General features: G+C 40.1%; 1 protein-coding gene across 4 annotated transcripts in view; it reads left to right on the top strand.

Annotated features, from left to right (window-relative positions):
* The window catches only part of LOC129820941 (TSC22 domain family protein 1-like), a 66,869-nt gene that overhangs the window by 21,664 nt on the left and 17,868 nt on the right, over positions 1 to 27,337 (top strand). Inside the window, exon 2 of one of the 4 annotated variants that reach the window (XR_008754256.1) lies at positions 14,754 to 18,198. The exons of 1 other annotated variant lie outside the window; for it this stretch is intronic. Coding sequence is in view for 1 of the 3 variants with exons in the window: in XM_055878078.1 (XP_055734053.1) it covers positions 4,715 to 4,853 (139 nt within the window). In the remaining 2 variants the exon portion in view is untranslated. Of the gene's footprint in view, positions 1 to 4,714; positions 6,859 to 14,753; positions 18,199 to 27,337 lie in introns of those variants that run through there. 2 more of the 4 variants (XM_055878078.1, XM_055878081.1) reach the window with 2 other exon arrangements.

The following is a 27,337-nucleotide window of genomic DNA, read 5'->3' as shown; positions in this document are numbered from 1 at the left end:
TTCCCCTAGATGTCAGCAAGTAGTGAGAATTGGAATGGAGTTGCTAGGCAGATCTGAGGCCATATAAAGGGTCTGGCTACGTGGGGTACACTCTTTTCAACATTCGCCATGATGCAAGACAGACCTCAGGATGGCGTTCTGGAAAGCTCTCGTTATAGGCCTTAGATATATCCGGCTCTGATTTTAATCGATATAGGTGTTAAAGACATCATTATGTAGTTATTTTAAACCGAGTTATATCAGTATATTGCGATTTTCGGATATTTCTTTGTGCTGCGTTATAGTGAGTTGGGCACGTCTTCGCCACATGGCTAATGTTTACTGCTAATTCCAAAGTTGAAGGCGACAATCTACAACCGAGTAACGATTCTTCTGGACAAAGGACAACTTGCCCAAGATTCTGATGGAAGCTCATCAAAAAGTAAGAAGTATTTATGATGTTAATTCGTTGTTCTGTTGAAAAATGTCAAACTACTATTCCGCCATTAATTTCGGTGCGGTCTCGCTTTAACGCACGCACGTATGTCGTAGTAAAGTTAATTTTAAAAATCTAACACAGCGGTTGCATTAAGAACTAATGTATCTTTCATTTGCTGTCCAACCTGTATTTTTTTGTCAAGTTTAGGATTAGTTACTGATTAGAATAGGTGCCTCTCCCAAGATTTCTCCCGACATTTTGTTGGCAGCTTGGCTACTATTCTCATTGTATAACCACGATTTGTGCCGCTAAATATGCACATTTTCGAACAAACTCTATATGTATTGTGTAATATGATGTTATAGGTCTGTCATCTGAAGAAGTTTGAGAAGGTTAGTGAAAAAATTAGTATCTTTTGCTGGTTTATTCGTTATCGCTATTGTTGGCTTGAATCAATGCTGTTGTGTGGTTGGCTATTGTAGTAAGCTAATATAATGCTATATTGTGTTTTCGCTGTAAAACACTTTAAAAAATCTGAAATATTGGCTGGATTCACAAGATCTTTGTCTTTCATTTGCTGGACGCTGTGTATTTTTCATAAATGTTTTATGATGAGTATTTAGGTAATTCACGTTGGTCTCTGTAGTTATTCTAGTTGCTTTGGTGAGAGTTGTGATGGTGGCCGCAATGTAAAACTAGGATTTATACCTGAAATATGCACATTTTTCTAACAAAACATATGCTATACAATAAATATGTTATCACACTGTCATCTGATGAAGTTGTTTCTTGGTTAGTGACTATTTATATCTTTATTTGGTCGAATTTGTGATAGCTACCTATGCAGGAAAAAAATGGTGTAGAGAAAAAAAAGTTGTGTCTTTTGCTGTCGTGGTTAGCTAATAGAAATACATATTGTGTCTTCCATGTAAAACATTTTAAAAATCAGAAATGATGGCTGGATTCACAAGATGTGTATCTTTCATCTGGTGTCTTGGACTTGTGATTTAATGATATTTAGATGCTAGTATTTACTTGTGGCGCTATGCTAGTCAGCTTTTTTACTGATGAGGGTGCTCCCGGATCCGGGATTGTGACCAAGTACATCTTGAATAACGTTCCAACCGGAGAATTACATTGACTTCAGAAGAGCGGTGGAACGGAGGTACTCATGTGAAAGCATGGTCAGCTCGTGGCAGACCTGACTAATTCCTGTCTCCTTTGGCCCGCCTTCACATTAGTCATCAGACAAAGTTCTATTGACTGTTGACATCTAGTGGAAGCCGTAGGAAGTGAAAACTCATCAATATCTCGCTGTAATTTCAATGAGAGCTTGGTTGAAAATCTGCCACCTCTTCTCACGTTTTTCCCTGCCATATGAGTTGTTATACTCACAGACATAATTCAAACAGTTTTAGAAACTTCAGAGTTTTCTATCTAATACGAATAATAATATGCATATATTAGCAACTGGGACTGAGGAGCAGGCAGTTTACTATGGGCACCTTTCATCCAAGCTACTCAATACTGCCCATGCAGCCATAAGTTAAAAAGTAAGTTCTTCTGAACTCAAACTCCCATATTCTCACTCCTAAATGAGCTTCCTCAAATCTCCACCTTCCAGCCCAGTAGTACGTAGTCTCACATTCCTGAAGGACTGAGACACATGTTTGGGTTTTAACTTCCATTAGATACTGTTGGAGCCTGGTGCAGGTTAAATGACAGCCTTGGGCTCTAAAACAATCTATTTAAATGTATCCATATCATTGGATAGGTCATATGTGGTGTATAATCCTGTCTCTATGGATTTGATGGCTGTTCCCCCTCACTTTGTGAACTAATCCCATTTTCTTTGGTGACAGAGCTGAATGAGAGCCCATGGGTTTTGTGACTCTGTGGCTAGCATGTTAGCATTAGCATACAGCATGAGCCTTCTCTCAGCCTTTAGTGTAGCCTTTTATATTACCAATAGAAATAGCCCCTCTGTAGCATGCTCATCCCCTGTGCTACCCTTCAGCGCTGAGTAGCCCTTGTTTTAGCACTTAGCTTAGCACTGAGTCATTTCTTAAGCGTCAGTGCCAGAGCTTGCGTGGCTGCCTGGCTCCCTGTGATGTCCTCACCCCCTCACCACACCTCTGGCTGGTCAATGATTCATCCCTTTCCATTCATTCTATTTCTATCAAATCAAATTTCAAATCAAATTTATTTATATAGCCCTTCGTACATCAGCTGATATCTCAAAGTGCTGTACAGAAACCCAGCCTAAAACCCCAAACAGCAAGCAATGCAGGTGTAGAAGCACGGTGGCTAGGAAAAACGCCCTAGAAAGGCCAAAACCTAGGAAGAAACCTAGAGGAACCAGGCTATGAGGGGTGGCCAGTCCTCTTCTGGCTGTGCCGGGTGGAGATTATAACAGAACATGGCCAAGATGTTCAAATGTTCATAAATAAATAATAATAATCACAGTAGTTGTCGAGGGCAACCCAAACAGGAAGATTACGTCAGCGACTCAACCCACTGAAGTGACGCACCCCTCCTAGGGACGGCATGGAAGAGCACCAGTAAGCCAGTGACTCAGCCCCTGTAATAGGGTTAGAGGCAGAGAATCCCAGTGGAGAGAGGGGAACCGGCCAGGCAGAGACAGCAAGGGCGGTTCGATGCTCCAGAGCCTTTCCGTTCACCTTCACACTCCTGGGCCAGACTACACTCAATCATATGACCTACTGAAGAGATGAGTCTTCAGTAAAGACTTAAAGGTTGAGACCGAGTCTGCGTCTCTCACATGGGTAGGCAGACCATTCCATAAAAATGGAGCTCTATAGGAGAAAGCCCTGCCTCCAGCTGTTTGCTTAGAATTCTAGGGATAATTAGGAGGCCTATGTCTTGTGACCGTAGCGTACGTGTAGGTATGTACAGCAGGACCAAATCGGAAAGATGGGTAGGAGCAAGCCCATGTAATGCTTTGTAGGTTAGCAGTAAAACCTTGATATCAGCCCTTGCCTTAATAGGAAGCCAGTGTAGGGAGGCTAGCACTGGAGTAATATGATCAAATTTTTGAGTTCTAGTCAGGTTTCTAGCAGCTGTATTTAGCACTAACTGAAGTTTATTTAGTGCTTTATCCGGGTAGCCGGAAAGTAGAGCATTGCAGTAGTCTAACCTAGAAGTAACAAAATCATGGATACATTTTTCTGCATCATTTTTGGACAGAAAGTTTCAGATTTTTGCAATGTTACGTAGATGGAAAAAAGCTGTACTTGAAACAGTCTTGATATGTTTGTCAAAAGAGAGATCAGGGTCCAGAGTGACGCCGAGGTCCTTCACAGTTTTATTTGAGACAACTGTACAACCATCAAGATTAATTGTCAGATTCAACTGAAGATCTCTTTGTTTCTTGGGACCTAGAATAAGCATCTCTGTTTTGTCCGAGTTTAAAAGTATAAAGTTTGCAGCCATCCACTTCCTTATGTCTGAAACACAGGCTTCTAGCGAGGGCAATTTTGGGGCTTCACCGTGTTTCATTGAAATGTACAGCTGTGTGTCATCCGCATAGCAGTGAAAGTTAACATTATGTTTTCGAATGACATCCCCAAGAGGTAAAATATATAGTGAAAACAATAGTGGGCATAAAACGGAATCTTGAGGAACACCGAAATTTACAGTTGATTTGTCAGAAGGCAAACCATTCACAAAGACAAACTGATATCTTTCCGACAGATAAGATCTAAACCAGGCCAGAACTTGTCCGTGTAGACCAATTTGGGTTTTCAATCTCTCCAAAAGAATGTGGTGATTGATGGTATCAAAAGCAGCCCTAAGGTCTAGGAGCACGAGGACAGATGCAGAGCCTCGGTCTGATGCCATTAAAAGGTAATTTACCACCTTCACAAGTGCAGTCTCAGTGCTATGATGGGGTCTAAAACAGACTGAAGCATTTCGTATACATTGTTTGTCTTCAGGAAGGCAGTGAGTTGCTGCGCAACAGCTTTTTCTAACATTTTAGAGAGGAATGGAAGATTCGATATAGGCCGATAGTTTTTTATATTTCCTGGTTCAAGGTTTAGCTTTTTCAAGAGATGCATTATTACTGACACTTTTAGTGAGTTTGGTACACATCCGGTGGATAGAGAGACGTTTATTATGTTCAACATAGGAGGGCCAAGCACAGGAAGCAGCTCTTTCAGTAGTTTAGTTGGAATAGGGTCCAGTATGCAGCTTGAAGGTTGAGGCCATGATTATTTTCATCATTGTGTCAAGAGATAAAGTACTAAAAAACTTAAGTGTCTCTCTTTATCCTAGGTCCTGGCAGAGTTGTGCAGACTCAGGACAACTCAGATTTGGAGGAATACGCAGATTTAAAGATGAGTCTGTAATTTGCTTTCTAATGGTCATGATCTTTTCCTCAAAGAAGTTCATGAATGTATTACTGCTGAAGTGAAAGCCATCCTCTCTTGGGGAATGCTGCTTTTTATTTACCTTTCTATGCATTTAATCCTATCCGATAGGCAAATTCTAGATAGATAATTTTTGAAAACTGGGGCTCTGGGATTGAGGCTTCAGTCAGCCATGTAACCCCTAACTAAACCAGAAGCCTGTTCAGTCAATCAGCTGGGTCAACCAACCTCTGATGATGACAGGGCTGTTTTGTCAGTATATGTCTGACAGGTTGTATTTACTGCAGTGTTGCCCCGGGTACATCTTACCTTAACTACTTATCTGGTCTCCTTGCCCAATGTTTTCCCTTCCTATAATTAATGACCATTTGTTTGTTAATTCTTTCACTCAGGTTTTTTTCACCACTGCAACCAGGCGCGTGTGTCTGCGTGGTGTTTGGTGTGGCAGGTGCTTTGAGTTTATCTAAATTTAAGAGGCTGGTGACTGCTTCTGAATAACAGGCAGCCATGACAGTCCTTCTGATCTTTGCACTGCAGGGTGTGTGCTTGGGTGCGTGTGCCAGGTCATAAATTGGGAACTCATCGTTGCTTGTTCCGTAGCAAGTGTTGTCTGACTGTACCAAGGTTATGAGCTTTTCATATTTAAAATGAATAAAATCATAGATTATTTAAGCAGTTTGTTATGATGACAGGTTTTCATGGTATCCAGTCTGTTGTGCCACATCATACACATGCGTAAGCAGACATACACTCACACATTGAGCTCCAGTGTTGGTATCATGCAGTATTGATGAATAGCTTTTCCTGTGGACATGCATACTAACAGGCGGGGGTGTTCAGGCATGGCTATTTGATGTTGTCCTGTTGACAGATTAATATATCACGTGCATCATCACTCTGTTCTGTCACAACTGTTTACTGTTGCATCAGAAACACATTTTTTAAACAGTTTTATTTAACCGTTTATTTAACTAGGAAAGTCAGTTAAGAACAAATTCTTATTTACAGTGACTGTCTTCACCGGCCAAACCCGGACGATGCTGGACCAATTGTGCGCCGCCCAACGGGGTGAATGTAGGCTATGTCCTGCAATAACCTCAAAACAGTTTGTTTTATTTTAACCTCCTGGTTAGTCTCAAACACACACTGAGGTCATGGGCAGTGAGTCAGACCTAGTTAAAGTCCTAATATTACACAGATCCATTGTCAGAGATCATATTTTCCACCTGGTTTCTACATGGTGGAACGTGTGGAGTGTGTGTGTGTGTGTGTGTCGGTTTTATCATGTCTCATCAGCTGACAGAACACACCCACAGGCAAAGAGAGCACTGAAGGCACTGGGTTCTTTTCTAAAGCTGCATGGATTGGAGACACTCACAATTACCCACCTAGCTTCACCCACGTGGTCCTGCGGTGATGAAGTGTATGTAGTAGAGGAGCTTTTATCTCTAATGGTTGTGTTCAGAACGAAAGCGAGTCGTTTTAAAATGACTTTGTGCTGTTTTGTTTTTGGGCCAGCTAGTTCAGATTACATTAAACTAACCTTTACATGCTCATGCACACACATACTCAAATAGTTATTTAAATGATAGCTCTGTAAAACATTCATGCATCACCTATATGCACAACACCTCTCATGGACTATTTATTGAAACATTTTTTAAGGCTTATGCGTTACCTTGACTCTCTTTCTAGGTCTGTTACCATAAAGTCTGGGTCAAATGGAGGAACGATTTACCAATTTTGTTTTGAGATGAGCATTTTGCTGCAGTGTAGAGGCCTGGGTGAGCAGAGCTGCTAGTTACAGGGTCAGTATTATCTGCAAACTGTACAGGACTCAGGAGGTAATGGCTCTATGACGGGGCAGAACTGAGGACAGAGAGGTAATGGGTCTATTGTATTGATTCGGCCGTTACGGTCACTTAGTAATGTTAGTCTCTTGCTCCATCTAGTGCCTATTGGCTGTCAGGATTTATTTAGAAGTTTTTGTTTTTTTATTCAGATTTCATATTTCACAAATATTTTACCTACATTCCATGGTATACAATATCAGATCACTTCATATATATAAATATATATATATATATATATATATATATATATATATATATATATATATATATATATATATATATATATATATATATATATATATATATATTTTTTTTTTCATATCGGTCAAGAACATGGACATTTTTACATTGTTGGAGGGAAATGCTTCCCAACTCCTGGCCCTGGGAACCCAAAGAGGTGCACATTCTCAACAACAATTATAGTTTAAAAAGGTGAAAAAAAATTGTGCAGCCATCGACTGCAATGGAGGGTGCACATTTTTTCTCAAGAATTATACGTCTCTTCGCAAGGATAGTAGAGAGCGCGTCCTGCACTGATCTGGACTAGAGGTCAACCAATTAATCGAAATGGACGATTTAATTAGGGCCGATTTTCAAGTTTTCATAACAATCGGTAATCTGCGTTTTTGTACGCCGATTATGACTGATTATATTGCAATCCACGAGGAGACTGCGTGGCAGGCTGACCACCTGTTACGCGAGTGCAGGCAGCAAGGAGCCATGGTAAGTTGCTAGCTAGCATTAAACTTATCTTATAAAAAAAAAATCTATCTTAACATAATCACTAGTTAACTACACATGGTTGATGATATTACTAGTTTAACTAGCTTGTCCTGCGTTGCATATAATCAATGCGGTGTCTGAAATGGTCACTTCTCTTGCGTTCAGTGTAAGCAGTCAGGGTATATGTAGCAGTTTGGGTCGCCTGGCTCGTTGCGAACTGTGTGAAGACCATTTCTTCCAACAACAAAAACTTAATTCATTTTCCAGAATTTTACGTAATTATGACACAACATTGAAGGTTGTGCAATGTAACAGCAATATTTAGCAATATTTAGATGGAACGGTTCCGTATTTCACTGGAAGAATAAACATTTTGTTTTCGAAATGATAGTTTCCGGATTTGACCATGTTGATGACCTAAGGCTTGTATTTCTGTGTGTTTATTATATTACAATTAAGTCTTTGATAGAGCAGTCTGACTGAGCAGTCGTAGGCAGCAGCACGCTCGTGAGCATTCATTCAAACCGCACTTTCCTCCGTTTGCCAGCAGCATTTCGCAATGCTTGAAGCACAGCGCTGTTTATGACTGCAAGCCTATCAACTCCCGAGATTAGGCTGGGAGTTGATAGGCTTGCCTATAAGAATATCCAATTGTCAAAGGTCTATGAAATACAAATGGTATAGAGAGAAATAGTCCTATAATAACTACAACCTAAAACTTCTTAACTTATTGAAGACTCATGTTAAAAGGAACCACCAGCTTTCATATGTTCTCATGTTCTGAGCAAGGAACTTAAACATTAGCTTTTTTACATGGCACACATTCCACTTTTACTTTCTTCTCCAACACTGTGTTTTTGCATTATTTAAACCAAATTGAACATGTTTCATTATTTGAGACTTAATAGATTTTATTTATGTATTATATTAAGTTAAAATAAGTGTTCATTGTTCATTCAGTATTGTTGTAATTGTCATTTATTACAAATATAAATAAAAAATTGTTTGAAAATAAATAAAATGAATTAAAATGTAACTTTTTTTGGTCCTCCAATTTAACGTTAACAACATTGAAAAATCATAATCGGTCAACCCCTAGTCTGGACACCATTAACCCAGTAGGTGGTAGACTAAAAAGGGCCCCAGAGGGCACAGTTATGTTATAAAATGTTATATTGTTGCAAAAACGCTGGACCAAAACGTAATGATCTTGGGACCAAAGCATATGAGTAAGATCTGCAGAAGCCTCTCTACATCGGTCACATAGGTTTGTATACCTTTTTACTTAGCCTGGACATAGTCCAATAGATTTGGTGTAGCAGCTTGACCTAAACAAGTGTATGCATGCCTAGCACAAATAGACAATGAATGAACCCTCTCAACAATACTTGCTTCCATTCCTCATCTGAGAATTCATTGTTCAGATCATCTTCCCATTTTGTTCTGATGTTCAGAATAGGGGAGGGTTGTACCAATAAGATGGAGGCATATATTGTTGCGGTTTTCATCTTTCTTTTCAGGCCCTGGATTAAAACAGTATCTAATAGTGAAGCTGGGGGGAGTTAATGAAAGGTAGTGAAGGTCCTACTTTCAAGTTGCGTACCTGAAGATAACGAAATACATCTAGGAAGATCAATGTTTTTGACTTGTTTGTCAAGGCAAAATTATTGTTCAGAAAAAGATCCAATACATGAACACCTTTCCTCTGCCATACATCAAATGCTCTGTCTTCACATGATGAGGGGAACTTTTGGTTATTGTGTCGGGACATGCCGAGTGAAGCTGAAAATGTTGTCGAAATTAGATCCATATTTTCATAGGTTGTTTAACGATGGGATTAGATGTGTACCTGGACATCTGCAAAGGTAAGGGTGAACATTAGTGTGTCACAGGCTGATTCTTCCATTTACACTGTTAGGTTCTAATTCTCAGAGTGAAACACTCTCAAAGTTTAACCAAGTTTATTATTTCCAGAGGATCAATAGGGCTGCATTAGACAAAAACATTTTCACACAAGCACTGATATTTAACGGTTCCTCATAGGCTGAGTCTCCTCCTACCCATCTGTACAAACATCGTTCTTTACTGCTAGGCAGGACACTAGTGATACAGGCCATAAACTTTTATTTCTCCCTTAAGGTGACCTGACCTCAACCCCCCCATCACCAATCCATTGCTCTCCGCTTATCAATGCCTGCCACATGTAATCGCTTCCCTGCACTCAACACATTCCAAGCTTAGTTGCACACACTATATACCTTCCTCCTATAACCCTTAACTTCTGGTGTAAACCCTCTAAACCTAAGCACTCCCTCACTGACATGAATAAGTATATTTCCAATTCTCAGAACCCAACAACACCAAAGAGGGATGACTTGAATAATTGAGATTCAACCTAGTACATACTATTTCTGATTTTGGCAGACCAGTTGTAGAACTGTAAAGTGAGTGAGGTAATATCTTGAAAGAAAAAACTGTAACACATTGAAATAGTTGAATAAACCTTGGAAAGGCATTCATTTTCACAGTTTTTTTGCTTCCAGATAGCGAAAGGGGAGAAGTGACCAGCTCTCAAAGACAAGTTTCGTATGTTATTGTAGCTTTGTAAAGTTTGCCTTTAGGAGGTCTTTAACGTGGCGGGTAACTGAAACACCCAGATGTGTGAATTTGTTTGACCCTTTTGAATGGAAGAGTAGCCAAACTGGTGGATCCATCATGTGGGAGAATACAAAACATTTCACATTTATGTAGATTCAGTTTATACACATTTTCCTCAAGATTTCAAGAGTATTCAAAACCATTGGTGCAGATACAGTTGAATTCTGAAGTTTAAATGTATTTGGCTAAGGTGTATGTAAACTCCGTTTTTCACAATTCTAGACATTTAATCCTACTCAACATTCCATGTCTTAGGCCAGTTAGGATCACCACTTTATTTTAAGAATGTGAAATGTCAGAATAATAGAGAGAATGATTTATTTCAACTTTTATTTCATCACATTCCCAGTGGGTCAGAAGCTTACATACACTCAATTAGTATTTGGTAGCATTGCCGTTAAATTGTTTAACTTGGGTCAAACGTTTCGGGTAGCCTCCCATAAGCTTCTCACAAATAAGTTTTGGCCCATTCCTCCTGACAGAGCTGGTGTAACTGAGTCAGGTTTGTAGGCCTCCTTGCTCACACACACTTTTTCAGTTCTGCCCACAAATTTTCTATAGGATTGAGGTCAGGGCTTTGTGATGGCCACTCCAATACCTTGACTTTGTTGTCCTTAAGCCATTTTGCCACAACTTCGGAAGTATGCTTGGGGTCATTGTCCATTTGGAAGACCCATTTGCGACCAAGCTTTAACATCCTGATTGATGTCTTGAGATGTTGCTTCAATATATCCACATAATTTTCCTTTCCTCATGATGCCATCTATTTTGTGAAGTGCACCAGTCCCTCCTGCAGCAAAGCACCCCCACAACATGATGCTGCCACCCACGTGCTTTATGGTTGGCATGGTGTTCTTCAGCTTGCAAGCATCCCCCTTTTTCCAACAAACATAACGGTTCGATTTCTTGTTTCATCAGACCAGAGGACATTTCTCCAAAAAGTACAATCTTTGTCCCCATGTGCAGTTGCAAACCGTAGTCTGGCTTTTTTATGGCGGTTTTGGAGCTGTGGCTTCTTCCTTGCTGAGTGGCCTTTCAGGTTATGTCGATATAGGACTCGTTTTACTGTGGATATAGATAATTTTGTGCCTGTTTCCTCCAGCATCTTCACAATGTCCTTTGCTGTTGTTCTGTATGTAATGTAAATGTAATGTAAATGTTCTGGGACTGATTTGCACTTTTCGCACCAAAGTACGTTCATCTTTAGGAGACAGAACGCGTCTCTTTCCTGAGCGGTATGATGACTTCGTGGTCTCATGGTGTTTATACTTGCGTACTATTGTTTGAACAGACGGCCGTGGTACCTTCAGGCGTTTGGAAATTGCTCCCAAGGATGAACCAGACTTGTGGAGATCTACAATTGTTTTGAGGTTTTGGCAGATTTTTTGTGTGTTTATTTTCCCTAAATATCAAGCAGAGGCACTGAGTTTGAAGGTAGGCCTTGAAATACATCCACAGGTACACCTCCAATTGACTCAAATTATGTCAATTAGCCTATCAGAAGCTTGTAAATCCATGACATAATTTTCTGTAATTTTCCATGCTGTTTAAAGGCACAGTCAACTTAGTGTATGTAAACTTTTGACCCACTGGAATTGTGATACAGTGAAATAATCTCTCTGTGAAAAATTACTTGTCATGCACGAGTAGATGTCCTAACCGACTTGCCAAAACTATAGTTTGTAAACAAGAATTTTGTGGAGTGGTTGAAAAACGAGTTTTAATGACTCGAACCTAAGTGTATGTAAACTTCCGACCAACTGTAACATTGGATCAGAGATAAATAAAAGTATGTCATCAGCATAAAGTGAGATTTTGTGTTCGAGATGACCTCTTATCACCTCTTTCACTACCTCACGGCTACGTAGAGCGATGGCTAGTGGCTCTATGGCGATAGAAAAAAGGAGTGGAGACATCGAACAGCACTTCCCAGTGGAACTTTGTAAAGGGAAAGTACTCAGAAAAGAAAGATGCTGTTCATTCTGAAGCGAGTGGAGATTTGTATATTATTTTAACCCATGAAATAAATGCATCTCCAAAATCAATGCCTTTTAATGCTTTGATTAAATAATCCCCTTCTATGCGGTCATGCTTTTTCTGCATCCATCAAAAATAACTATTTCTGGCTTTGCAGAGGGTGGAGTATTTGGCTCACACCTGTCTATAGAATGTCCCACAGTTGACAGTGCATGTCAGAGCAAAAGCCAAGCCATGAGGTTGAAGGAATTGTCCATAGAGCTCCGAGACAGGATTGTGTCGAGGCACAGATCTATGGAAGGGTACCAAAAAAGCATTGAAGGACCCCAAGAACACTGTGGACTCCGTTCTTAAATGGAAGAAGTTTGTAACCACCAAGACTCTTCCTAGAACTGGCCGTCCGGCCAAACTGCGCAATCAGGGGAGAAGGGGCTTGGTCTGGGAGGTGACCAAGAACCAAAGGTCACTCTGACAGAGCTCCAGTTCCTCTGTGGAGATGGGGGAGCCTTCGAGAAGGACAACCATCTCTGCATCTCTCCACCAATCAGGCCTTTATGGTAGAGTGGCCAGACGGAAGCCACTCCTCAGTAACAGGCACGTGACAGCCCGCTTGGAGTTTGCCAAAAGGCACCTAAAGGACTCTGACCATGAGAAACAATATTCTCTGGTCTGATGAAACTAAGACAGAACTCTTTTGGCCTGAGCGCTCAGGACCTCAGACTGGGGTGAAGGTTTACCTTCCAGCAGAAGAACGACCCTAAGCACACGGCCAAGACAACACAGGAGTGGCTTCGGAACTAGTCTCTGAATGTCATTGAGTGGCCCAGCCAGAGCCCAGACTTGAACCCAATCAAACATCTCTGGAGAGACCTAAAAATAGCTGTGCGGCGATGCTCCCCATCCAAACTGACAGAGCTTAACCTGTCTGGCACTGGGGTTCCTCTAGCGGAACTCCTCCCACATTCCACTGAAAAGGCAGAGGGCGAAATTAAAAAAATATTTTTGAGAAATATTTAACTTTCACACATTAACAAGTCCAATACAGCAAATGAAAGATACACATCTTGTGAATCCAGTCAACATGTCCGATTTTTTAAAAATGTTTTACAGCGAAAACACCACGTATATTTATGTTAGCTCACCACCAAATACAAAAAAGGACAGACATTTTTCACAGCACAGGTAGCATGCACAAAACCAACCTAACTAACCAAGAACCAACTTCATCAGATGACAGTCTTATAACATGTTATTCAATAAATCTGTTTTGTTCGAAAAATGTGCATATTTGAGCTATAAATCAGTTTTACATTGCAGCTACCATCACAGCTACCTTCAGAATTAGCACCGAAGCAGCCAGAGTAATTACAGACACCAACGTCAAATACCTAAATACTCATAAAACATTTCTGAAAAATTGATGGTGTACAGCAAATTAAAGACAAACATCTTGTGAATCCAGCCAATATTTCCGATTTTAAGTGTTTTACAGCGAAAACACAATACAGCATTATATTAGCTTACTACAATAGCCGACCACACTACTGCATTCATTCAAGGCACGTTAGCGATAGCAATAGGCACGTTAGCGATAGGGAATAAACCAGCAAAATATATTAATTTTCACTAACCTTCATAAACCTTCATCAGATGACAGTCCTATAACATCAGGTTATACATGCACTTATGTTTTGTTCGAAAATGTGCATATTTAGAGCTGAAATCAGTGGTTATACATTGTGCTAACGTAGCTTCTTTTTCCCAGGATGTGCGGATATTTTTATGACACTCAACTATTCTGACCAAATAACTATTCATAAACGTTACTAGAAAATACATGTTGTATAGGAAATGATAGATACACTAGTTCTTAATGCAATCGCCGCGTTAGAATTCTAAAAATAACTTCATTATGACATCCAGCTTAGTTATAGCGAGAGCGTGCCCAAAATCTGGGCGCAAACTACTAGTACAACATGTTCGACAGATATATGAAATAGCATCATAAAGTGGGTCCTACTTTTGATGATCTTCCATCAGAATGTTGTACAAGGGGTCCTTTGTCCAGAACAATCGTTGTTTGGTTTTAGAATGTCCTCTTCTCCAGTCAATTAGCACGGAAAGCTAGCAAAGTAGGGCGAAGCTCTCCTTCCTGAACAAAGGCACACAACGCAACACGCCTAACGTCCCGAATAAATTTCAATAATCTAATAAAACTATATTGAAAAAACATACTTTACGATGATATTGTCACATTTATTAAATAAAATCAAAGCCGGAGATATTAGTCGTCTATAACGACAGCTTTTCAGAAGGCAATACCAGGTCCCTTCGCATGCGCTCCAGAAAACAGGAAACTGGTGACACGTCATACAAAGAGCTTTTATTCGACCCCAGATCAAGTTATACACTCCATTTCTTCTCTCACTGCCTGTCGACATCTAGTGGAAGACGTATGAAGTGCATGTATACTAATAAATATCAAGGACATTTATAGGCAGGCCCTAGAACAGAGCATCGATATCAGATTTTCCACTTCCTTTCAGGAAGTTTGCTGCAAAAGGAGTTCTGTTTTACTCAGATATTATTCAAACGGTTTTTAGAAACTAGAGTGTTTTCTATCCAATAGTAATAATAATATGCATATTGTACGAGCAAGAATTGAGTACGAGGCCGTTTAAATTGGGCACGATTTTCCCCCAAAGTGAAAACAGCGCCCTCTGTCCTCAACAGGTTAAGAGGATCTGCAGAGAAGAATGGGAGAAACTCCCAAATTACAGGTGTGCCAAGCTTGTGGTGTCATAACCAAGAAGACTAGAGGCTGTAATCGCTGCCAAAGGTGCTTCAACAAAGTACTGAGTAAAGGGTCTGAATACTTATTTAAATGTGATTTTTTTTTTAAATTTCTAAACTGTTTTTGCTTTGTCATGTGCGTAGATTGATGTGGGGGAAAAACTATTTAATATATTTTAGAACAAGGCTGTAGCGTAACATTTGGAAAAAGTTAATGGATCTGAAAACTTTCCGAATGCACTATAACTTGGATAGAGGGAGGGAGAGGGACTTTTTTCCCTTATTATTAGAAGAGTGGTACAAAAATGGATCCAGCACACTGTTGAAGTCTTTGCCTTGGATGGGTATTTAGATCAGGCAGTATAGACACCACATTTTTCAGGAAGTTTATATATCGTCCATATTAGGGGTATAAATATTTGCCAGAACCACCAGAATATTATACAGCATCCCTGAGACCACAATATATCGACCATTTCATGTCTGAGAACTTGGGAAGGTGCCAAATTTGTATTGTGATTGTTCAAATAGTTTGAGATTAAAACCTGCCCAATACAGGATTTTCTCCAGCTTTAATCTGGGAACAGGTGTGTTTCTTGTTACAAAAAGAAGCTATGTTTGCTTTGACAAGTTGTAAGTGTGCCGTTTTACATTCCAACTAATGCAGTTGAGCCCCCCTTGGCCTGTCTTGTATCTTGATTTGACATGTTGTACAGGAAGCTATCTCTATACAAACATTTAAAAGCATAAATGTACCTGTATGCATGTTGCTTTTTTTCTAAGCAAGCAAAATACATTGTTGGCTCAAATAAGTGGTTCTCTAACTGTTCTGCATTGTTACTCATCAGCACAAAGCGCCTTCCAGATCCTCTTCTGACTGATCAAAAAAACAGTAGTTCAAGTTTGAAGCAATAAATGACTCACAACCTGACTGAATCAGTGACTGGTGTACAAATCAAATTGTATTTGTCACATGCGCCGAATACAACTGGTGTCGACCTTAGTGAAATGCTTGCTTACTTAGCCCTTAACCAACAATGCAGTTTTAAGAACCCCCCCCCAAAAAATAAAATAAAAGTAAGAATAACAAATAATTAAAGGGCAGCAGTAAATAACAATACCGGGGCTATATACTGGGGGTACTGGTACAGAGTCAATGTGCGGGGGCACCGGTGTCTAGGTACTTGAGGTAATTATGTAACTACAATGTTGTTCAGACGCTATCACTGTTTGTATAAGTGATAGGTATTGTTACCCCAGGAATTGGTATTATTAACTTAGATAACTGTGCTAAATTAATATTTTACTGATCTGGTGCTGAAGTATACTGAACAAAAATATAAATCCAACATGCAACAATTTCAAAGATTTTACTGAGTTACAGTTCATATAAGGAAATCAGTCAATTGAAATACATTTATTAGGCCCTGATATGTAGATTTCACATGACTAGGCAGCAGTGCAGCCATGGGTGAGCCATGGAGGGCATAGGCCCAACCACTGGGGAGCCAGGCCTGGCCAGTCAGAATCAGTTTCCCCCACAAGGGCATTTATTATAGACAGAAATTCTCTTCCGCAGAGTTGAATGGCTGTGATAGGAGAGAACTGAGGGCGGATCAACGACATTGTAGTTACTCCACAATACTATCCTAATTGAAAGAGTGAAAAGAAGGAAGGAAGCCTGTACATAATATACACTGTAGTTGCTTACCAAGATGACATTGAATGTTCCTGAGTGGCCTAGTTATGGTTTTGACTTAAATCGGCTTGAAAATCTATGGCAAGACTTGAAAATGGCTGTTTAGGGGCCTGAGGGCACACACTTCATGCGTTGTTGAAGTGTGTAAATTTATTTTTTGCTTCAATTTTATCTCTAAATAAGCTTTGTTGTACAATTTTTAAAGGTCAAATGCACTGCATTTCAAACAGTCAGCAATAATCTAATGAATTCAGAGCTTGTGAATTTATACCTCCACAACCATAAGACCCATTGAGGGCACACACTTAATGTGTTGTGAAATTTGTTGTGAATGTATTGTAATGTTTTTAAAATTGTGTAACTGCCTTAATTTTGCTGGACCCCAGGAAGAGTATCTGCTGCCATTACAAATACAACCAACTTGACAGAGCATGAATAATGTTTACATTTGATGCACTCAATAAGGCTAATCTTAAAGCACTTAAAATGAACTTTTATCTAAAAAAAAAAAACATTTTTTTTATAAAAGTGAGTTTATAAGATTATAATTGTTTGCCATTTGTTTTTATACTGATTTTAGGAAGAGTAATGGAAATGTCTGGCCCCCCTGGAAATAACCTTAATCTAATCTGACCCTTGCCTATAGCCCTTGCCTATATCATTATTTTGTTTGCCATTGTCCTCTAAAACCCCAATTTGTATGATTGGCAGTAATCTAGTAAGCATAGGGCCCTAGGCTATTTCTGGCATATAGCTAGAGATCAAAATCTATGTTGACGAGACAACCATTGTGCTGCACACATCTGAGACCTGTGAACTATGCTGTTACCTCTGATGTCCACCAGTTGTCAGTGTCACGCCTCTAATCAGCCTCCTCCCTCTACTGCCCACTTGACAATTTCCCTGATAGGTGGTTTGTCTGCAAGACAGAGACACACACACACAGAGACACACACACACAGAGACACACACACACAGAGACACACACACACAGAGACACACACACACAGAGACACACACACACAGAGACACACACACACAGAGACACACACACACAGAGACACACACACACAGAGACACACACACACACACAGAGACACACACACACACAGAGACACACACACACACAGAGACACACACACACACAGAGACACACACACACAGAGACACACACACACAGAGACACACACACACAGTGTATTATACAGACATATTTACTGTAAACCTATGGGAAATTCCATGGCAATGGAATTACGCTGAAACTCAGATTTTTCACTTTAAAATGTATACCAACAAAACCATTGATTTCAAAGTTTAACAAACCACACAACTCTATGAACAAGGAATACTTTTAACAATTTTCACTGAACATTTTACAAAAACACATTTACATGAATAACTGTGCAGATATACATTTGGTAACGGAATTAATTTTCTGTAGAAATTGTTCAAAGTAGTCCTTGTTCATAGAGTTGTCAGATTTTTTGACTTTGAAATCAATGTTTTTTTGTTTGGCATACCTTTTTAAAGTGAAAAATCTGAGTCTCGGCATAATTTCGTTGTTCAGAAGTGGCTTGTGGCACAGTCGCACAATTGTAGATCCGTGTGTGTATATGTTAATCTGTTTGTCTCCCTCTCTTTTTTCCATGTTCTCTCCTGACCTGCCCTTTCGCTACCCATCTGTAGGTAAGAGTTCTCTTCCTCTGCCATTACATAAAACTGTGAAGTGTGTTTAATGGTAATTTAAGACTTCACTTTGAACACTTGACAGCGTTGACCAGTAATGGCATCAGATGGTGGACCTCAGGCCCCATGTGTTTACTACTGCAGGCCTCTAGCTAAAGCATTCTAACTGTCCTGCAGGGATGCATTGCTGTAAAAGGGGCTGTCCTTTCGACACTCAGTAAGAGTCACAGCTGACCGGTTCAAACCGGTCGCATCCACCCACGCACCACAGCTACTCTCTCGCTCCATCCCTCTGGCTTTTTCTTCCTTTGTTATTCTCTCTTTCTCTGTCCCATAATATAAACACACTCATATGCGCACAGCAACTACATTGGCCTCAACAGTAGGCTGTATCTGTGAGTGTGTTACAACTCAGGACATAGGACACAGGCCAGTGTCTTGAGTTAATTAGCAAAGAAATACCTTTTTGTGGTTTTCTGTGAAAGTAGCATACCGGTAGATGGACTCATTCTCTCACTGTGTTAGTGGTCCATAAATACACACTCAAGGTAAATATACAGTTTAAGTGTGAAGTTTACATACACCTTAGCCAAATACATTTAAACTCAGTTTTTCACAATTCCTGACATTTAATCCTAGTAAAAATTCCCTGTCTTAGGTCAGTTAGGATCACCACTTTATTTTAGAATGTGAAATATCAGAATATATCAGTGATATATTTCAGCTTTTATTTGTGATTTGTGATGGCCACTCCAATACCTTGACTTTGTTGTCCTTAAGCCATTTTGCCACAACTTTGGAAGTATGCTTGGGGTCATTGTCCATTTGGAAGACCCATTTGCGACCAAGCTTTAACTTCCTTACTAATGTCTTGAGATGTTGCTTCAATATATCCACAATTTTCCATCCTCATGATAACATCTATTTTATGACGTGCACCAGTCCCTCCTGCAGCAAAGCACCCCCACAACATGATGCTGCCACCCCCGTGCTTCACGGTTGGGATGGTGTTCTTCGGCTTGCAAGCCTCCTCCGTTTTCCTCCAAACATAACGATGGTCATTATGGCCAAACGGTTCTATTTTTGTTTCATCTGACCCACTGGAATTGTGATACAGTGAAATAATCTGTCTGTAAACAATTGTTGGAAAAATGACTTTTGTAATGCACAAAGTAGATGTCCTAACAGACTTGCCAAAACTATACATTTGTGGAGTGGTTGGAAAATGACTTTTTAATGACTCCAACCAAAGTGTATGTAAACTTACGTAGACAATGTATGGCGCTGCAGCCACTGAGCTGTGTGTGTGTGTGTGTGTGTGTGTGTGTGGAATCACGCACTTCTTATGTTAGCCCTCTGTCGTCACTGCCTTTGGCCTGACGCAGTCTCTAGTTAATCCACTCAGTTCTTCCTCTCTCTCTCTGGACATCTAATAAGATACAACGCACACACGGAGGAAGGGAGGAATGGGTAAGGTCCTATAGTTTTACAAGCCAGTGTTTAAGATGGACGGCCTCCCAGAATGAACTGCAGATTACAGATCAACAAAACTCATTTCTTTAAGTCAATATTCAAGTGTTAATCAAATCAAATTGTATTGGCCACATTGACGTGTTTAGCAGATGTTATTGCGGGTGTAGTGTACCAGTTTTCACTCTTCCACCTGCTGTTTGTTTTCTACAGGTCCAGTTTCTCACACAGTGAACACTGGAGGATTTGAGAGGGAGCAGTGACACACAGACACATGTGTAAATGATGTAATTTCTCCTATATTTTGGCCTGACAGACCTATGGAGACTGGGTGTATTGGAGCATGTAATCAGGAGCTTCAGTCGGCTCGTTCAGTGAGAACTATTATTATGAAGACCTTTTCAACTGTCAAAACAGTAGCAAGTTCTATATGCACGCACAACCAAGAGGTTCCCCAGTAAACATTAGGTGCTGCGGCACTCCATCATTTCTAGCTAGTTAGTTGGCTTGCTAGCACAAAATGACAAAATTCATTTTTCTTGAGCCAACCAAAAAACTGAACAAACGAGTTATATACACTGACTTGTTGCTATCAGATATACTAAACAAAATCATCCAACTATTTTTATTTCCTGTTTTATCTGTTTACTCTGCTGGTGTTGGCTACATTTGGCTAGCACAGAAATAACCACATAGCTTGCGTGATGTGACGGTATAGAAAGCTCAGCTTAACCTGGTTATTCAGCTAGATAGATAAAGTTCTCTCACGACAGCCAACAATATAATTAATTGTTTACATCAAAAGTTGGCTAGCAGCAGTACAATCAACCTCTTCCCCCCCCGTCACCAATCTCTCAAGTCTTTGTTTGCGTCTTCCAAAACGCAACTATATTTTACCCAGGTGTATTGCCCACTTAGTTTCAACAAACATACTGTAATTTTAATGAACTGCTAGCTTGTGCTAGGCATGTATTATCGACCTCACGTTACGAGACCTAGCTAGTGGTAATAATTGTAAACTGCATAATAATTACACCAGGATGATATATAACACGAAGCAAACAAATTACAAACTAACCTTAAAATATTCCATTCTGCACACCCTCATGATAGTGATATTTGCTAATGTCTCTCTCCTGAGCAAGTCATCCTTAAGGCCTACCTTCATTACAAGGGTGGGGCTTGCACTAATCGATTTCATGACGGCGTGTACAGTGGCTGGCGTCCTTCAACATGGTTAGCCTCGTTAATTGTCTGATAAAAAACTAAAACCCACAGTGATCTTGCCAGTATCAGCAAATTATTTCCCCCACGCACACAAGTTCTCATATGTGAGTGCTTTTCCTATTTCTAATTGTATTATTTAAAATGGAGAAAATGTAAACCATGTGTGAGGATTTGTTAATCCTGTTTCAGTATAGAAATGACAATCCACATGTACAAGTGCATTGGACATGCCCACAAGGCCAATAAAAATCCCATCATACAGTGCGTTCGGAAAGTATTCAGACCTCGTGACTTTTTCCACATTTTATTACATTGCAGCCTTATTCTAAAATTTATTAAATAGTTTTTTCCCTCAATCTACGCACAATACCCCATAAAGAAAAGTCGTTTTGATTTTTTTTTTTGTGCAAATGTATTCAAAATTAACTGAAATATCACAGAAGTATTCAGACCTTTTACTTAGTACTTTGTTGAAGCACCTTTTGGCAGCGATTCCAGCCTCGAGTCTTCTTGGGTATAACGCTACAAGCTTGGCACACCTGTTTGGAGTTTGTCCCATTCTTCTCTGCAGATCCTCTTAAGCTCTGTCAGGTTGGATGTTGAGTGTTGCTTGCACAACTATTTTCAGGTTTCTCCAGAGATGTTTGATCAGGTTCAGGTCCGGGCTTTGGCTGAGCCAGTCAAGGACATTCAGAGACTTGTCCTGAAGCCACCCCTGCGTTGTCTTGGCGGCGTGCTTAGGGTCGTTGTCATGTTGGAAGGTGAAACTTCACCCCCAGTCAGGTCTTGAGCGCTCTGGAGCATGTTTTCATCAAGGATCCCCACAGCATGATGCTGCCACCACCATGCTTGGTGCCAGGTTTCCTCCAAACATTACGCTTGATATTCAGGCCAAAGAGTTAAATCTTGGTTTCATCAGACCAGAGAATATTGTTTCTCATGGTCTGAGAGTCTTTAGGTGCCTTTTTGGCAAACTCCAAGCGGACTGTCATGTGCTTTTTACTGACGAGTGGCTTCTGTCTGGCCACTCAACCATAAAGGCCTGATTGGTGCAATGCTGCAGAGATGGTTGTCCTTTTGGAAGGTTCTCCCATCTCCACAGTGGAACTCTGGAGCTCTGTCAGAGTGGCCATCGGGTTCTTGGTCACCTCCCTGACCAACGCCCTTCTCCACCGATTGCGCAGTTTGGCCGGGTGGCCAGCTCTAGGAAGAGTCTTGGTGGTTCCAAACTTCTTCCAATTAAAAATGGCCACTGTGTTCTTGGGCATCTTCAATGAGGCAGAAATGTGTTGGTATCCTTCCCCAGATCTGTGCCTCGACACAATCCTGTCTTGGAGCTATACAGTCAATTCCCTCGACCTCATGGCTTGGTTTTTGCTCTGACATGCACGGTCAACTGAGATCTTTACATAGACATGTATGTGCCTTTCCAAATCATGTCAAATCAAATTAATTTTTCAAGGATGATCAATGAGGATGGAAAAAGGATGCACCTGAGCTCAATTTCAAGTCATAGCAAAGGGCCTTAATAGTTACGTAAATAAGGTATTTCTGTTTATTTGTATTAAATTTGCAAGCATTTCTAAAAACCTGTTTTCGCTTTGTCATTATGGGGTATTGTGTGTAGATTGAAGAGTTATTTAATTTAATCCAATTTAGAATAAGGCTGTAACGTAACAAAATGTGGAGAAAGTCAAGGTGTCTGAATACTTTGCGAAGGCACTGTATGTCTACGTTGGTTATGCAGGCCATAAGAAAATCTTACATCCACTTTAACCAAGAGGGTAGAGCACGCATAGTGGAGGCAATAGAAAAATAACCTGGAGAGTGATTACAGTGAAGTGTCACTTTTTTCCATGGTCTGCAAAGTAGCCATGTAATGTATGAGTTCCATCCCTGTATGGCTGGCCGGGACACAAACCCTGACTAAATTACACTTGTAGCTAGCATGCCAACCACTGGAGAGTGTAGCAGAATGAAGATAATCTGAGCAAATTTGTAGCAGAGATGCTTAGGCAGGGGGAGACACTACTTCAAGTTTCAGGGGGTATTACATCACAGTGGCTACTAGAACTCACCTGCAGCTTACCTCTGTGTGCAGTCACACCCCTTCACCACCACCTATGCTACGGACAGTGTAACTCAGCTACAGACTATGTGATCTGAGTCAATGTAGCAGAATGAAATACCCACAATGTATTCTGTGGGTGCTATATTTGCTCTGCTCTGCTGGCTGTTTAGATTGATGCGGAGAAGGTGAGTGAGTGTAGCAGAGGGGTGAGTGTATAGTACATGTGAGCTAGTTGACAGGTGAGTGCTAGGCTCTTTCTTAATTCATCCTTCCTCTATTCCTCTCCTTGCCTCATTAGTGAAGAATAATTGAAGGGAGAGACCTTGTACCTTCTCCACCAATACAGTTGCGATACAATACAGGCGAGGAGATGGGATGCAAGTAATAAGGAAAGACCAAGTGAGACAACTCTAGGAGCCTTCATTGTGGTGATGTCACCCGCTCTGAGACCTAAAGTTATGTTATTCTTGCCCAACCAAGGCCATAGTTTTGGTAGGATAATGGACGCTGCTTTGTGGGTGCTGTTGTGGACAGAGGTTGCATCCTAGGTCAGCCATACAGGGATTGTAAAACCCACACCAATGATCAAGGACATCAGCTGCAAATCTGTGCAATATCACCAGACAAAAGGAAAGTGAATGACAACCAATTAAAACAGATACACAGGGAATGTTCGATGACCAAAAAAGGACGCCTATGTAAATGGTTAGTGGGTTTAGACATTCATCTTACTCCAAAACAATAGACAATTGAATAGTTAAATGATTATTTTCTAATAGAAATAATAAGCAGAATGTCAGGGTTGAACTGGAACAGAAAAATCTGCACCCAGTAGCTAGGTTGCCATCCATGTTTTATGTCTATATATTGTTACTTTTAACAGTATTTTTGTAGTCCTACAACCAATTCTAACAGTAAACCAATAGCATATATATAACCCATTGGAGATATACCCTTCAGTCTCTCCAGGACTTGGGACTTTCTTTGAGGCCTTTATCCACAGACAGGTTTTAACAGCTTTCACAGGTCTCTGTATCTGAGGTTAGGAAACAGAAATTAGACCATGACACAAGCATTTCGCTACACTCGCATTAACATCTGCTAAACATGTGTATGTGACAAATACAATTTCATTTGATTAGCTAGTTTAGCTGGCTAGCTGTTTGTAAACGCACAGGAAGTGTTTGGGTTTCCGCAGTTAATTTCTACTGCTCTTCAAAAAGTTGTTAAAAAGGTCTACAACATGGACCACAGCTTATTACATAACTTTATGCTAAGTACTGCTTGCAGTAGTCCCATAGTTAAACCGCTTTATGTAACGTCCTCGTCCAATAATGTGCAGATGGATACGTATTATTCGGCTATACTGTAGAATTTCAGAGAACCGGTGAGGAAAAGCCATATTGAGACCCTTTGGCTCAGAATTTCGACCCTTTGGCTCCGTTAAGCGTGTTTGTGTCTCTTGGTAGTAGCCTATCTTTGTTTTCTCTGTGTACATGAGTATTCAAGTCTGATAGAGCGAATGAAAAGTGGGTATATCACTGAGCCCCAGTAGTTAGTGTAATGTGTGTCTGTGAGAGGGCATGGATGGTCAGGGCTGGGTGATTGCTGCTGCCCACTGCCATCTTATGTCCTCTCTATACCCTCTACCTTCAGCTCTCTGCTGTGTCATGGAGCTGTAGGTAGGAAAGCTATTTGGCTGTCCTTCTCTCCCTTTCTCTCTCTCTCTCCCTCCATCCAAACTGGATTGTACCGGTTTCCCACTACTGTTCCAGTCAGAAGTAGGACACGACAGGGCCATTCCACGGTGACGGAATTACGCTTTGACTCATTCACTTTGAAATGTATGTCACACAAACATTATCAAAGTTTAACAAACCATACAAATCTATGCACAAGGACTAACCATTTAACCATTTCTACTGAAAATTTTACAAAAATGAATTTTGCAAGAAATGTACAGATGCAATCTTTGGTAACGGAATTACGGTAAAATCTCCCTCTGGTTTTTTATGCAACCACGTTTTCCAAAGACTATTAAATATCTGCTCTGAATTAAGATTTATAGATGTCTGCAGAAAGAATTGGATGTCAGCTATGACATGGCACCTTGAGTTTGAAGAAATTGGTTTTGGTTATTAAAGTGAAGTGGATTTACACCATGTAATGGAATTATGGTAATGGATTACATCATGGATCCCTGATCTCTACTACACAGAAATGCATAATTATGGATATGAATGTCATTCTCATGTTTCACAAATCTGGACATCACAGCAGATCACAGTAGACTACAGTGCAGTACAATACAGCAGAGTAGGGTAGAGTTTAGTGCTGTACAGTACAAAATACTGTACTCTACTACTTTTCTGTACATTATTGTACTATATTTTACTGTAGTATTGTACTGTAATGTACTGTGCTATCCAAACTTGTGAAAATTAATTATTTGTTGGGTTCAGATTTGGTCCAGTTCGGTTCGTCTGTAGACATTAACATCAAGGCCAAGGTGGAGTGACCATATTTCAACTACTTTTCAACGTCCATGGATGTCCGGTGTTGGTCAGTGGGTGTGGATGCTGGTCACAGTGAATGGAAATAGTGGGCTCATGGGTAGGTGTCAGTAAGAGCTGGGAAGAGGTGATATTAACTGGAGAGAGGGAGGGGTTGTCCAGACTGTTTTAACTCTCTTGGTTTGACAACCAGACAACAGAAAGAGTAAGAAAACAGCGATGAGCTGAACATAACAGCATGCCAGTGGAAGGGAGGACATTAGCAGGTGACCCAACTGTGGTTTGTGACTTATGATTTCCCATTGTAGCCAATTCAGTTGCAGTAATTCCATTCGTTTTTTGGGGTAATTCCATAACCCAAATTGTTAATGGAGTTACGAGTTTTAATCACTTAATAATTCATGAATAAAATTGATATCAGTAAAATCACTATGATTGGTAGGTGTTTCATTTTGTTACTCAGTGAACTTTCATTATCCTCCCTCATGGAGAGAAATTAGAAAATATCTTAAAGATATGCAGGGTTTTGGTAACGGAATTACAAGGCAATATTTCTTAAAGAAGGCAATCAATTTAACTAAATATGTGTGTTGATATTCCGTGAACATTATTGTGTTTTGAGGGATTTCTGATGCCTTTTTAACTTCTTGGGGCTGCAATCCCGTTAACGGGATGCTATGACAACAGCCAGTGAAATTGCAGGGCACCAAATTCAAAACAACAGAAATCTCATACTTAAAATTCCTCAGACATACATGTGTCTTATACCATTTTAAAGGTAATCTTGTTGTTAATCCCACCAAAGTGTCCGATTTCAAATATGATTTTCAGCGAAAGCACCACAAACGATTGTTACCAAACCACAATAAGCACAGCCAATTTTCCAGCCAAAGATAGTAGTCACAAAAAGCACAAATAGAGATAAAATTAATCACTAACCTTTGATGATCTTCATCAGATGACACTCATAGGACTAAATGTTACACAATACATGTTTGATAAAGTTCATATTAATATAAAAAAGTCGGAGTTTACATTGGAGCGTTAGTCACTAGTTTCAAAAACATCCAGTGATTTTGCATAGCCACATCGATTCAACAGAAATACTCATCATAAATGTAGATGATAATACAAGTTATACACATGGAATTCTAGATATACCTTTTCCATATGTTTATCCAGAAATCAAAGCCTTTACTTATGCCTCATTTTTCAGATGGGGAAAAGGGTAAAAAAATGTAAATGCTTTAATTTCTCAAAAATCTATACTCTTAGCTTTCATTTGACACCCAATTTGATATGCCGGACCGGTCAGATGAAGAGAGCGATGGAGGGGTGGGAGGGCAAGGGGAGTTTGAGACGTAAATCTGGTAGTGTAGTAAGTGTTCTTTTTGGGGATCTCCATGAGCTGTTGTGATAGCAGCAGCTACTCATCCTGGGTCCAGACAAAACATGACGTGATACAGAACATTAATAGACCAGAACAGCTCAAGGATAGAACTACATACAAATTAAATCCCCTAGTTCGGACACAGAGAGGCTATATTGTGGAGAATTGGGATTAGAATGGGGATGTTCTATTTGAAGAGGTTAGAGATTAACACGAACATTATGTATGGGGAGGTTTGGCCTTGCTTTTCTGAAATATCACACAGTTCTGACTACAGTCTGTGTACTTAACTCACTTCACACACTATTCTTTCTTCTCTCTTGTGTATGTCAGTGGGGGATGGGTTGTGTTTTTTTATTGCTGTTTTGTGTTCTGAAGTCTCCTTGCCAATGCCAGGTAAAAGCTGCTCAGTAGAACATGAGCTGCACAGGGGTACAGAGCACATCACACAAATGCATCCACAGACAC

The sequence above is a fragment of the Salvelinus fontinalis genome, chromosome 23 (assembly GCF_029448725.1).
Source record: "Salvelinus fontinalis isolate EN_2023a chromosome 23, ASM2944872v1, whole genome shotgun sequence".
Lineage (NCBI taxonomy): Eukaryota > Metazoa > Chordata > Actinopteri > Salmoniformes > Salmonidae > Salvelinus > Salvelinus fontinalis.
Note: the sequence above shows the minus strand (reverse complement) of the source record. Positions and strands in the feature narration are given on the sequence as shown.